Source organism: Antedon mediterranea, chromosome 1 (assembly GCF_964355755.1).
Source record: "Antedon mediterranea chromosome 1, ecAntMedi1.1, whole genome shotgun sequence".
NCBI lineage: Eukaryota > Metazoa > Echinodermata > Crinoidea > Comatulida > Antedonidae > Antedon > Antedon mediterranea.
In genome coordinates, this window is record NC_092670.1 from 9,118,940 (window position 1) to 9,133,814 (window position 14,875).

General features: G+C 32.6%; 2 protein-coding genes across 2 annotated transcripts in view; one reads left to right on the top strand and one right to left on the bottom strand.

Moving 5' to 3' along the window:
- Window positions 1-14,875, top strand: part of LOC140055553 (WD repeat-containing protein 75-like) — a 58,917-nt gene that overhangs the window by 15,725 nt on the left and 28,317 nt on the right. The gene's annotated exons all lie outside the window — the stretch shown is intronic.
- LOC140055564 (fibrinogen-like protein A) lies at window positions 6,340-10,481 on the bottom strand. Its single transcript, XM_072100903.1, has 4 exons — window positions 10,323-10,481; window positions 8,736-8,890; window positions 7,540-7,816; window positions 6,340-7,258 (listed from the first exon to the last, which is right to left on the bottom strand). The coding sequence occupies exons 1-4, from the start codon at window positions 10,408-10,410 to the stop codon at window positions 6,993-6,995; spliced, it is 786 nt and encodes a 261-aa protein (XP_071957004.1). The 5' UTR covers window positions 10,411-10,481; the 3' UTR covers window positions 6,340-6,992.

Here is a 14,875-nt window from a genome sequence, read left to right on the forward strand (position 1 = left end):
TTCAAGGGGGGTGGGCTTATACCCGCGTCAGTACGGTACATACAAAGCTCTAAATGGACTTGCACCTCAGTATATTGCTGATCTTCTTGTACTTTACACTTCGTCTCGTACACTGCGTTCATCTAATAAACTTCTCCTTCATGTTCCTAAATGGAAACTTCAGACATATGGCCATCGTGCATTTTCCTGTGCAGCACCCATTTTGTGGAATAAACTGCCAATCGATATAAAGACATCTGAAAACATCAACACTTTCAAAACACGACTAAAAATCCAGTTTTACACAGAGGCATTTCCTGCTTAACATTGTCAAGCGCCTTTGAACATTATTATGGATACTGGCGCTATATAAATCTGATTGATTGATTGATTGATTGATTGAGCTCATAATTGTTGAAATGATGTTTCAAACAAACTGTAATTTAGTAGTAAAGTAAAATGATATATCAGTTATCGGTATCTTTATTTCAATAAAACAAACATCAAAATTACAATTTAAAAAAATATAAGTGCCATGGCAACCAAAAAATTTGAATACAGAATACCAACACTTATTTACAATTTGTTAAAATGCAGTAAACATATTAAAGCTGTACATAAAAATATTGCAAGAAAAAACAAAAGTATTTCAAAAGTTGTAGGTCACATAATAAAAATATTGTGCCCTATCAATCGCTCCACATACTGTAGCGTTGTGAATTACAATTTTCACTGGATTTTCAACTGACAGCACGTTCCCTTTTTAAATTATTTTTTTGTGTATATAACTTGACGTGAAAAGAAGCGTGCAACCAACCGTGAAGCAATCACGTGATAACCAGAATACGCGATTATCAATTTTGGGGGGATCCAAGTTTTAATTAAATAAAAGCTTTGATTACAAAGTGGTTGAGACAGGTTTTTAATAGTTATCAGATTTTTAAACACCCTCTTAATTAATGGACTCTACCAATGTTGATCTGCAGCATGCAAAGAGAACAACAGATCGTACATTGCACGAGGTTGTTGATGCGGTGATTTTTGGTTTTACTGTCCAGTACGATCCGATTACAAACTTGTTAAAAATGATGTAAAAGGCATGGATTCGCCAAGCAAGTAGGCCTATCACGCCAAATGAGGTACCACTGCCAAATGAGGTACCGCACTTAATTTGGCGTCTAAGGCGCCAAATTAGGTACTATTGCAAAATGAAGTTCTATTGTAATTTTGTAAAATACAGTTTATATAAAACAAACATATTTAAGCCAGTATTAAACTACAATATGTTTTCTGTGTTACGCCTGTTATTAGATCAAGCTATTACATTAAATTAAATATAAAGCAGAAAATAGTTATCCTTTTTTTATTTTCGTCGAATAGATCGAAGCGGAAGTGCTTCGGTCATGGTCCGCAAATTATATGATACGCCTTGTGTGCCAAAATGTTTTTACTGCTTTTAGTTGAATCACCGCGTGTACAGTTAAAACCAATAGATTGTGCTGCAGTGCAGATTGTCTGTACAGTAATGTGGGCTGTCTGCTTGGGGGTCTGTCTATCAAGGTACAACATTTCAACGAAGCCAATTTAATATTTTCATTCTGTTTTAATATCTGTAGAATGCGTTGTCATTTATTCTGAAGCTAATACTGTAGGCCTATATACCGTAATCAGGCGGTATTATTAAGGCTAGCTCACGTACAGCAGAATTCACATAGAATTATGTGGTGTTGTTGCTTGATTGTAAATTGCCCAGATTCTTCATTAGGAAAGAACTGATCAATTTGAATTGAATTAAGGTTAATTCTAGAACTGATATAAGAAGTCTTTAGAACAGATATTAAGATGTCCTCTATAAATGGAGTCCTCACAAACTCATATAAGAGGTCCTCTTGTAAAATCAGGTTCCCGTCGAATTTATTTTAGATAAGTAACTATATTATCATGGATTTCGTACCCACCATTCCATCGATAGCTTTTTTTTTCTCTTTTGTGGCGCAAACACCACTTTTATCCACATTCATATATTATCTCATGTCATTACATAAAATCATATTATTGAACACATTTGTTAATTCCCAATGTCGTTACAATTCATCAGTAACATTTTTACATTTATGAATTCCGTATTGCCTCCTATTTTCATTAATGTTCTTCGTTTTAAAATATTTTACACATAAAGAATTTGTGAGATTTTCAATTGTTTGTTTTAATTTTACAACCCGGATTATACAATGTATTTATATACAAGATAAAACGAATTAAATCAGATCAGCACCACCTGTAACTCGTATCACAGTGAATTCTTTTCTGATAATCGAGCAAATTAGAATTTATTATTATTATTATTATTATTATTATTTATTGCCAAAAACCAGTTACAAACAAACAAAACACAGAAACTAAGGGAGTAGGCAGGAACCTAAAAGTGAACCTAATCACTATAACAAAAGTTCAGGTTCCGTACTCCCAAAGTAACAACAATGATATAAAATAAACTATATAAAAATATTTAAAAAACAAATAGACGAATCAACAGTATCAATATAAAATAAACGGAAATTAGAATTTATATTAACATTATAGTATTTCTTAAAGCTACCCATTCTTCTATACTTGTTTCTTTATTGTTATATCTTTCACATTCAATGTTAAGCATATTGCTTTCCTTTTGAATGAATTCCATAAAGATTTACCCACTGGCTTATTTAATGCTGATTTATTCTATAAATAGTGAAGGCTGCAAATGTGTAAATATAGGCCTAATCTACTATTCCATCGATATAGCTAATTAAATTACTGTATGTCAATAAATAAAAAATATTAACTTACAGTAGCATCCCATTCTCATCACCCCACAAAGTATAAAAGTGCATGCATGTTCCATATTATGTACGACGTATGAATTGATGGAACGAACAATCGAGATGAAAATAACGCATGCAATCTCCATTGCAAAATTAGGTTCCATTTAAGTATAAATTCTAATATTCCCGACCTCAAAATAAGTGTTATAACTACGGTAACTGTATTTAGCTTCCTAGAATTTCGTCCACCCCTCCGAACATGTTTTCAACATCGTATGAACAAACAAGGTGACCGACTTCATTGCAAAATTAGGTTCCATTGCATTATTGCGAATTTAAGGTTGTTTCCGACTTCGAAGTAATACTTACTTAGAATTTCGCTCACCACCCCATTCCCATCCAAACTTGTTTCCCACATCGTAATATGAACAAACGAGATGATGTTGCAAAATTACGTTCAATTATTTGCGAATTCACATTGTGTTCCCAACCTTAAAATAACTGTATCATGTATTTAGCTTGCTTAGAATTTCGCTCACCACATTCCCATCCAAACTGTCTGTCTCTCACATCGATATGAACAAATGAGATGACAACTTCATTGCACAATTATGATCCATTATTGCGAATTTATGTTCAAATGTTTCCGACATCAAGGTAAAAAGTACCAGCTGAATAAAATATCTAACATATTGCAAAATTAGTCTCTATATTATTGGGAATGTTTCCGACATCAAATATTGTTAAAACTTGATGAAAATGCTGAACTAATTAGGTACCATAATTTATTTATTGCGATATGCATGTTCAACTGTTACATTCTATTACGGTACGTGACATGAAAAGATTGATAACAAAAGAGAACAAGGCAATATCTCATCTTTTAACATTTAGATAATGGAACCAAATTTTGCAATAAAGACTTAATTGCAAAATTTGGTTCCATTATCTAAATGTTTCCGACCTTATGAGTTATTGTTTTGATGAAACAATTTGATGAATTTCCCCTCGACTACCTTTAGGCCTACCATCCCTTATTTATTTATTATAGGTCACACACACATGTGTAACAAATGAGATGATGAAATTATAACGAATATCCAACTAACAATTTGCAACTTAGGTTCGCCATAGTATTGCAAATTTATGTTTTAATGTTTCAGACATCAAAGGAAATATAGTGTTAGGTTATACTGTAGGTATAATAAGTGACAAAAATGTGATCATGTAACTAATATTTTTAAAGAACTTATAAATAAAAAACATAGGCCTAAATAACATTGGTCATATACATTTAAAAAAACGGAATTGATTAAATAGTAAGCAATGTTAAACAAAAAAATATATATAATAATCAGTAGAATAACAGGATACATTCATATTCAACGAATAATCATTTTAATTTGAAAACATAAACATAGAAATTCATAAAACCGAACAAAATAATAACGGGAATCATGTACCGACGAAAGGAACGTCAAATCAAAATATTACTAGAAAATAATGCAGCAATAGCGTCCCATAACTCAAACACTAAACGCTTTAGCACCAAAGGCAAATTGTCCCAGACCATGTCCGCATAACATGCAGACGTTACTTCAGACACTTTCCTTTGGCGCTAAAACGAGTAGTCTTCTTTTCCAGCTGCTTAGAAAGGGGTCGGTAGGCTTCCCATCATGCATTTCGAGTTTTCTAGATTTTTCGATGAACAGTGCCTTTCGTTTTTTACACTAAAATAGTAAATTTTCGTCGTATGTTTCAGTTATAATGGTTTAATTCCATACAATGAGTAAAGGTTATTAGGTTAGAAATACTCCGGTTAATAATTTTCAGTTTGTGTTTATTTGGAAATAAGTAATATCAATATTTATAACACGATTACCTCGCCAGAAACGTGCTGCAAAATTAAGTGACCTAGCCTTGTGCGATACAGGCCACGCGAACCTCATTTGGCAATGTCACTTCATTTGGCGTTACAAGGCCTATATACGTTTAATAAAAATTTACCTAAGATTGTCGTAAGCTCTTTTGTTCAAGCTTGTTATTTATATAGCGAATCCATCTGTTCCGGCATGTACGTAGCCTAGGCAAGGCCTCTAGCCGTCGGACCTCTATGATGCCTAACTCCTCGATCGATCGATGTCTCTGGTTGGGTGAATTTCCCCGCGATAAGAAATCGCCGAAATATATGGCTCATAACGGCCTACATTTTAATGTTATATCTTTAATGCCAGTGTAAATTACGTATGGATAAAACAATATAAAACTCAATATTTTTCATCTAAAATAATATAATAGGCTATGTTAACTTGCCGCTTGCGTAATGCAGCATTAACACGGCAATAGTTTATTTCGACCTTGATTGTTTTTGTTGGAAATGGTAGCTAGAGCCTAGGGCTAGCCTTTTTGCCTAAAAAAGCTAGGCCTACGTTTATTTAATAAACCTTTTTTAAACTATTGTTGAAACAATTATATCTATCGTGAGCCTATGGTGCTATGAAAAGTGTTAAAAAAGTCTTTATGTATCATTTGTGTAAATTGTTTATTATTTTGCCGGCAACACATTTTTGGTCTGGAAAAAAAAAAAAAAAAAAAAAAAAAACTTTTCCTACCGACCTACTCATTTTTGGGATTTACCAAAAACGTGGCCAACACAATTTTTTTTTTTTTTGGCCTTACTGCTCTATTCCATTCTCCACCTAGCTTACAGTATAAACATACTCCTTATTGAAGATGTAGAATTATTAGTTTGAGAAAGTTTCTGCTCTATATTCTCCCTCATTTAGTTACTCACAAACATTTTACTTACCTGCTGTACTGCATTCACAAATGTCAGGAACGTCTATTTAGCAACTGGAAGCCATCACAACCAGCGCAAAGCCAATTACTAACATTCTGCAATCCATTCTGTTAGGCCACAGTACAGTATGTTTCATATCAAACAAGTCTTCCATTTTATAGGCCCAAAATTTGAAATTACACAAAGAAATCCTTGTATAATTTAGTACTTCCCTATTTGTAGACTAAACATCACATGCTGGTTTCAATTCTTCTTAATTTATAATACTTTGAGAGTTAATTGGTGTGGAAAAAAACAATACATTATGTAGATACCGTACTGTTAATTCCCCAGGATTTGTTGATTTTGATCATAGAAGAGTTAAATAATTTCACTCTTTCCTGATTTTGATATTGTTTTTTACCTTTGATAATATTGATGTGCATCACTTTATGAAGCATAAAAAAGTATTTTCACTATTAACACCAGTGAAATCAAATGTATATTTTGGTGTTTTTAAAAAGAGAAGAAACTCACAAACTATTGCTATTTTAAAACAATTTTAGTTTTTTCTTCGCTCTATATTCCATTTGGTGTTACTGTAGCCACTAATCCAACCTCCCCGCCTCCCACCCCCGCCTCCTATCAAACATGCTGGTAAAATGCTGCTTACCGATATATTCACTTCAGGCTATTGTGCCGGGAACTTTCAAGTGAGAAGGAGTCAAGGTATATCTGACCAATAAATAGTGTCCTACAAAGTGGTATTCAATTTCAATTCAACATTTATTTCAACCAAAATCAAAGATTAACATAATAATATGTACATAAACTAAACAAATAAAACCACCACCAAAAATATGTCTTTGGGATTTCATCATAAATTTTCCCAGGAATCTTATTGACAGGAATTACTGTAATATGAAAAATATTGGATGTTGCAATGTGCTCACCCTGCCCTGCTCCTTTCTTGCATGTGCTTGTGTATAATAACTTGCCATGTATATTGTTACCAAATACAGTATGACCAAATAAAGGGCCTGTTACATACAGCGGAAGCGGAATTTAGTGGAAGTTAGGGTGTGGATATTGCCATTGAAACTATAACACCCTCAAATAAATATGAATAATCTGTTAAAGTATATTGTGTATATTGAAGATGTTTATTTATTGTTTGTTTGACAACGGTATTATACTTGGATAAAGAAAGAGAGAAAATACTAGGGAGTGGGATTATATTCGGTTATACTGTGTAGTAATAATTGTCAATACTAGGGAGTGGGATTATATTCGGTTATACTGTGTAGTAATAATAATATTATTAGCATAGACTAAAATAGTAGAATATATTGACAATGGTTACTTGATTGTTAATAAATTGTTGTGCACAAACTACCATAGATTTATTACTATTATTTAATAGTAATTCATTACTGTGTTCTTTTAATCATCATCACTATTTTCTTATGACTGTACAAATAAGTTGGCCATGTATGACTATACCAATTGATGCCTGGACCACTGCCAGCAGCAATAGGTCCTGGCGTACGATAAGGCCCGTTTAGATTTGCATTTGTAAAAAGTCTATACCACCAGCCACCTTTACCAGTCACAGCTAAGTTTAAGTTGCTATTCTCATCATTGTCTTTATCAAAGGTTGAAAATGGTTGCCCATTGTCAAATTCCATAGGGTTACCTAAAAAAAATGTATAATTTTTAGTATTATTTCATAACTTTTAAATACAGTTGTCTTCTTTGTATAAATAAATGGATATCTATTAGGAAATGGGAGGGGAAGAAGGGGAAGCCCTCCCTGGGATGCCCTCCCTGGGATAAGGGGGAGGGGTGTTGTACAAGTTTAAAAAAAATTATTTCATTTCAGTGATAACATGTTTTTTTTAATATAAATTTGATCTCTTATTTACCCTAAAATAAAATGTTTTGTGTAAATTTAATATTGATTACAGATACACTAACCAGCAGTTCCTGTAAATCCATATCCTCGCAATCCAGTGATACTCATTCTATAGTTCGAGTCCTCAGTACCAATACGAAAATGAGAATATCTTGCCAACCTCAGTACATTTAAGTGGTCTGTGATCTCTATTAATAGCTCATAATCACCATCAGATGTTATACGGTTGATCTGTTCGTTACCAATCCAGAACTCTGAGTTCACATTTCCAAAACCATCTTTGTAGTTGGCCCAATTGCGGTAAAAATTTACCGAACCATCCTCTCTTCGTTGTATCACCTAATATTAATAATAGGGAGTTTTCAAAGATGTTACGTCCCAACTTCCAATGCAAAGCTCTGCGAACTTTGTATAAAACAAATTGATATATTTCAAAATTTTATTAACATTCACCTTAACATCAAGGTATGGTTAACAATAACATTAACACCAAAAAAAAACAACAAAAAAACAAATATATAAAAGAAAAAGCAATAATAAAAGCTTTCAATGTTGCATTTGCATTTTGATATATTTCAAAATTTTATTAACATTCACCTTAACATCAAGGTACAGTATGGTTAACAATAACATTAACACCAAAAAAAAAAAAAAAAAAAAACAAATATATAAAAGAAAAAGCAATAATAAAAGCATTCAATGTTGCATTTGCGCAAGTCTTACAGAAAACCGTCAAAAATAGTGCAGAAAAATCACACTTCTATTCGACCAATGCAAACAAATGCAAGTCATGGTTATAGAAACCTATATTGGCCATCGTTTGTTTTACTGGAATCTGTCCCCTTAATAGGAGTGCCCCAAAGTAGAGTTTCTACTGTAAATAGGTTGTGGACATCTTCATTTTTACTTTGTAGGATTGAGGACTCCATAGTAGTGATAATGTAAATTGTATATCTACCAAGCTATTGTTTTCTACTCTTACTCCTTCCACCCTCTATTCACCAGCCTGTGCCTCCTTTGTTTTTATTTTCTAATATGTCCCAACTTGATTGCTTTATATTCTCCATCTCTCACTTGCATTGATGAAGGGCTAGTGTTGCCAAAAATCTGCAATTTTTTTTGGCTGTTTTACTTTATCGTTTTGATTTAGCCTTTTTTTTCTTATTTTATTTTGTATCTCCATTAAGATCCAGCCACTGAATTGTCATTTTTTTTAGTCATTGCCTAGATGGATTTACAAATCGTTACTTATACTTACTGTCCATCCACCATCTGTGCTTCCACCATCTGTCCGCATGTCACAGTAAACAGTAAATGCAGGTTTTCCATCATGAGGCTGTATCAAATAGTCACCACTCTCAGCTGAAGGATTGTTTTCCAAAATTTCACCACAGTCCCTCATAATAGACTTATCTATTTTTGGGTTTTTTTCAAATAGAAAATAATTTGCACATTATAGGTGAAATGTGTAATTATAATTGTATTTAAGCTAAATTAATTTCACAAAACTAACTAAACTGAAATCACAAAACATATTTTTCATTGCAGTGTTTTAATACGGGCAATATGTTGCATGTTGAAAATTTAATTTTTTTAAAAATTTCCAAAATCCAGTTCTTTAAAACAATCAAATCATGAAAATAAAAATCTGTAAAATTTTTGGGAATGGAAAAAGGGAATTTAATACATAAGGAGCTTATTCCCATTGTGTATAACTATTAGCTCCATTAACGCAATTTAAATATGGAGTAAAACAATAGCTCAATGTTATTAGAATTGATATACAAATATTTTGTTTCTATAAAATTGTTAAAGCAAAGAAATTTTTGTTGTTTAAAACAAGGTTGCATAACTAACATATTAATTACAATGTAAAAGAATAGATGTTTTTATGGCAAATGCATATGTTTTAGGCCAGCGTTCCGCAAACTTGTTATTTTGCTGCCTAAAATCAGGTTCCCCGGTACCAAACCACAGCCCAATGTAAGGAAATGTTGAAGAAAATGGACCTGTAGTTCCCCAGAAATTGCATTGTAATTTTAATTACTCTGATGATCCACCGAAATTCAGGGCAGTACGCTTCCCTTTGTTACGCACACGATGAATGTCATCGGAACTTTAGCTGCACATCAATTTCGTACAGTACAGTATGTTTACGATCATTTGGGGTATGTTCGGCCATACTGCGTTGAAACACCGGTTCTCGTCAGATCACCGAAGTTAAGCAACGTTGGGCCCGGTTGCGTTCTGGATGGGAGACCGTCTAGAAATCGTGGCGGGTGCTGTATATACTGGAGAGTGATGGTGTTAATGGTAATATCGGACTAGCATATGATAGGCATGGGTTCGAGGTTATCTGTACCATACTAATTGCATCCTTAGGCAAGATGCTTTACTCTCATTGCCTAATCTGGTAAGCGCTGCACTGCTGGCTGCCGTGGGTCCGTGGAGGGCCTAATCCGAATTTCCTCACTGAGGACAGTAATACAAAAAAAATACAAAATACAAAAACCACATAGGCCTGACTCATAACCATGTAGGCTAGGAAAACATATCATTTTTTTTTCTCAAGCTACCTCAAAGCCCTTAAAAAAAGGTTCCCCAAACATAGTTTGCAGAAGGCCGTTCTAGCCTACAACGGTTTCTGCTACAGTATCTCACAGATGGTAATTGGTCAAATTTTGTTTGGCATTAATATACCAGTTGCATAGTCTTGAAATACTAAAGGTGTAACAGATTTTAATAAAAACTGTTCAAGATTTTGCTAATTAAAAGTATATAACAAATTCCTCTTCTGTTCTCTCCCTATTCTGAACTATAACTTACAGACATTATTTGTACTTACTGCATTCACAGTTATCAGAAACTGTTGTTGGGCAACTGGCAGCCATCACAACCAACATACAGCAAATTACTAACATTCTGGAATCCATTCTGTATCGCAACTGAAAGCTTCCTCTCACAATATAACCGACAGCTTACTTGACCAAGACTATGTTTGATTCAGAAAAGTCTCTCACTTTATAGGCCTAAAATTTGAAATTACGCAAAAAAGTGCGTGCATAATTTAATACTTCCTTGTTTGTATAGTAAACATCACATGCTGGAATCAATTGTTCTTAATTTATAATTGATTTTGTGTGGAATTCCCCTTATATTTCCAACCACCAATCCAATACATTATTTAAACCGAATTCTTTATTTTAAATTTTTTTTTTTCACCTTTGATGATTAATTGGATACATCCCTGTTTGTATAGTAACCCTCACGTGCTGGAATCAATTCTTCTTTGTGATGGAGACAAAAGTATTTTCATAATTAACTCAAAAACCGTAAAATCAAATGGCTAATTAAGCATTATATGAAATTCCCTTTTGTTTCAATTGTGATAAACTGAAAGTAATAACTATTGTTGATTTTATTATTGTTTTTTTTACCTATGATACGGTATCACGATGTGAAGCATACAAAAGTATTTTCACAATCAACTTTTAAATATTCTGGGTATTTTTGTCCATTATTTTTAGTCTGTAAAATGTTATATACTAATTTTGAAAGCAAACGGAAAACAACAAATTTACATTTTTACAAACTGGTTTTAGACAACTGTTTGTTTCATTTAATATAAACATTTATAATGTCACATAATAGATATTCACTCAATCACTATCTATCTTTTTACAAATGAAAGCTTCTTTACAGTATTTCCAGTCTTGTTTAATATTGTTTTACCTTTGGTAATAATAATTAGTGACAATCAGTAAGGGCCTGTTTCCATTGAGCAGAAAATACGGTTTTGAATACCGTTCTTTTCAAAAACGTTTTTTTCTTGCCAACAGAAATGGGTCTCCACAAAAAACCACAAAAGAACCGATCTTAAAAACGGTTAAAAAAATCCCAATTAATTCCAGTCTTGATCGCAAAGAACCATTCTGAAACCAGTTTCCTAAAGCAAGTTTTAGCTGCAACACAATCGTGATCTCAATTTGACCACAAAAACTAAACTCTGCTGCACTGTGACGATTGTCGTGGCCTAGTTATTTTTATTTCTCTAGATAGTGAGTATTTTAACTAAAAAATGTGGACCAATGCAATTACAAGTTTCGTAATAAATATGTTGGGAGAAAAAAATATGAGTGGGAGGCTAGCCGGGTGTCAGAAGAAAGACTCACATGTTTATAAATAAGAATATTGTAAAGCATGTGAAAGACGAGTTCAATTGCATTGTAGTATATAATGACGTCATTCATAACGAACGCACATGGACGGAACCGTTTTTATTGGTGTAAAAATTGAGCTGCAACAAATTATAAACAACTGTCGATTTTTTATTTTTCAATAGAAACAGGCCCTAATAAACCTCAGTAAAATCAAATTGTTTACTATATATGCTGATGCACGATACATTTTGAATAGCGCATTTTATGTTTAAATGAATTATATAGATAACTGTGACCTCTATTGTTTGGTCATGCTTTTATTAAGCTATGGTTACAGTACCACAAACTAGGTACTACTATATTTGTAAAAAAAATGAAATTTTAAAAATATTAATATAAAGAAAATATGTAATAAATTGCTGTAAGATTTATTCACTAATTTTATTATAATAACATGATGACTGCATGATTAAAAGGTTTTTTATTTATGACAAATAAACACTGGTAAAACTTTGAAGTACGGTACATCATTGATTTCAAGTAGTGTTGTATTGGAAACACTTATGAACAAAACGTTGCAAAAAATGAATTTCTGAACCTTATATTTCATTTCTTTTTTTTGGAATCAAGTTTTATACTGCAAACCTTTTAGTTTACTAATATTACTGAAATAAGGTTTACTTTGAAACATTTAGTGATTCCAATGGTATGCATAATCATACAAGATAAATTGTAAAATATGTGGTAGATATAAATGCACATGTTTGTATTGTATTGAGGGTCTACACAAGAATAAAATTATTTCTTGTCTTAACTCTTATGGTGCTCTCTTGACCATCATTACCGTCTTCTTTAAACTGTAGGCATAAGTTGACTTGAAATGATACCAAATTATGCCGTTATTAGTATTTCCAGAAGGAATAGGTCCATGGTGTGAGGTAAAGCCCATTCAGGTTTGACTCATGACAGGCATTGTACCACCAAGCACCTTTGTATTTCTCAGCACAGTTACCACCACCATTCTTATCATTGTCTGTATCATACGTTGTAAATTGTTGACCATTGTGGTATGCCAAAGAATCACCTAAACAAACAAAATATTATTAGGATCATAGTTTACACTTTATAAATCTTTAATTATGGAATATTTATTTATTAGATATATTATTATTATTATTATTTTTTTATTAAAAGACACTTTATATGCAAAATGAAAGTTAAAATTATTTATCATCATCAACATCTTTACATATTGTTTTAAAATATTCATTTGACATGTACAGTATGATTGATTTATTTTATAATGATAAAGCGATAATCACAGCAGGTGATGACTTCAAAACTGCAGTATGTTGGTCCATGTAATCTTTATCACCATGTACAAAAGGTATACATACTGTATGCTCTTTTTATGACCATTGGCTAAAATATAAACGTTCAATCTCTGTTTTAATACCTTGAAATATAGGTGTATCTAATTGAAGATAAACTAACCTGCTGTTCCTGTGTATCCACTGATTATCATAGTATAGTTAGACCTCTCACTACCAACACGAAAGTGAGAATATCTTGCAAACTTCATTTCATCCAAAGTGATCAGTCATCTCTTCTAAGAGCTCAAAACTACCATCAGATGTTATACGGTTGATCTGTTCATTACCAAGCCAGAACTCTGAGTGCACATTTCCAAAACCCTTTTTGTAGTTGGCCCAATCAAGGTAGAAATTTTCTGAACCATCCTCTCTTCTTTGTATCACCTGTCAAAGAAAATAATTTATAGTCTAAATAAAGTTAAAATGAAAGAGTGATCAAAATAAAAACTATAAAGCCACTCCGAGAGTGCATACCCACGCCTACTGTAAAATTCTCCTACATAAGATTTCTCTGGGAAAATATATGTACGGTATATATATTTTTGTGTGTCTTAATCTGTTTGTGATTTAGGCTAATTTCACTACAAGCATATATGTGTATGCGAGTTTGGTGTAATGGTTATGTAACAAGCCTTTCAATTAACAATAGCTTCAGTTGACTAACAATAGAACAGCAACGCGAAAAACAAAAGAGTGAATTTGAAAAGAAAATAGGTTTTTTTAAACTACTCACATCAAAAAACGTGCACATTAAATCAAATTATGTTTTAAGATTACAAATCACAAATTATAACTCTTGCCTCTTGTACAAAAATGGTGTTTTTTGGACAAGTAGTAGTAGAAAAAAAAAGTAGAAATGCAATTACAGTTTACTTGTTACTTTAAGACTGCTCGCCGGCTTTTTGAAAAATTCTGTCCTCTCTTTTAACACTAGCAGGTCTAAAAAGTATACTAAAAAGTGGTCCAGAATTGGAACCGTGGTCCCAAATGGTCCCAAAATTTAATGGAATGGTCCTTGACAGAAACACATCCTTTGTTTTGGTGGGGGAAGTACAGTAGTAATAAATTTTAGGCTTATTTTGCCCACAATTTTTAGTTAAATTGTTGAATCATACATTATTATATTTTTTTCCTTTATTTATACTAATGTTTATTAGTTAATATTTTACATACTTTACCTTACCTTGCACATTACTGTTTTTTAATCCTATAACTTTACTTTCAATAAAAAAAAAAGGGGTTGTACTGTACTTACTGTTCATCCACCATCTTCCTTCATGTCACAGTAGACCATAAACTCGGGTCCTCCATCATGTGGCTGTATTAAATAGTCACCACTTTGAGCAGAAGGATCATTTTCCAAAATTTCTCCACAGTCCCGGATAAGACACTTCTCTATAATATTTACATTTCATATAATTATATATAGTAACAATAATTTGTATTATACACACACCTTAATTCTTTTTATTTGATTGGAGGATTGTGGGTCACATGATATTCACATATATGCTATTGAACTCTTTATTACGTCATTGAGAGTACAACATACATAGATGGGCAAACCTGGCAAATTTCTCCTTTATAGTACAGTCATCCCTACTCTATTCTACTTGTCTATTGGAGAAATATAACATACTTTAGTGCTTACTTCTTGATGGGCATACAAGACTTTCATGATCCATTGAAAGACTTTGAGCCAAGCACAACTGACATACAGCCAATTAGTATTATACTGGAATACATTCTGTATCACACTTAAAGCTTCTTCACACAATGTTTTAACTGACAGCTTAACAGCTTACTTTCTAGGTAAAGACTATGTTTGATACAGGCATGTCGCCCAGATAGAGGCATAACTCTAA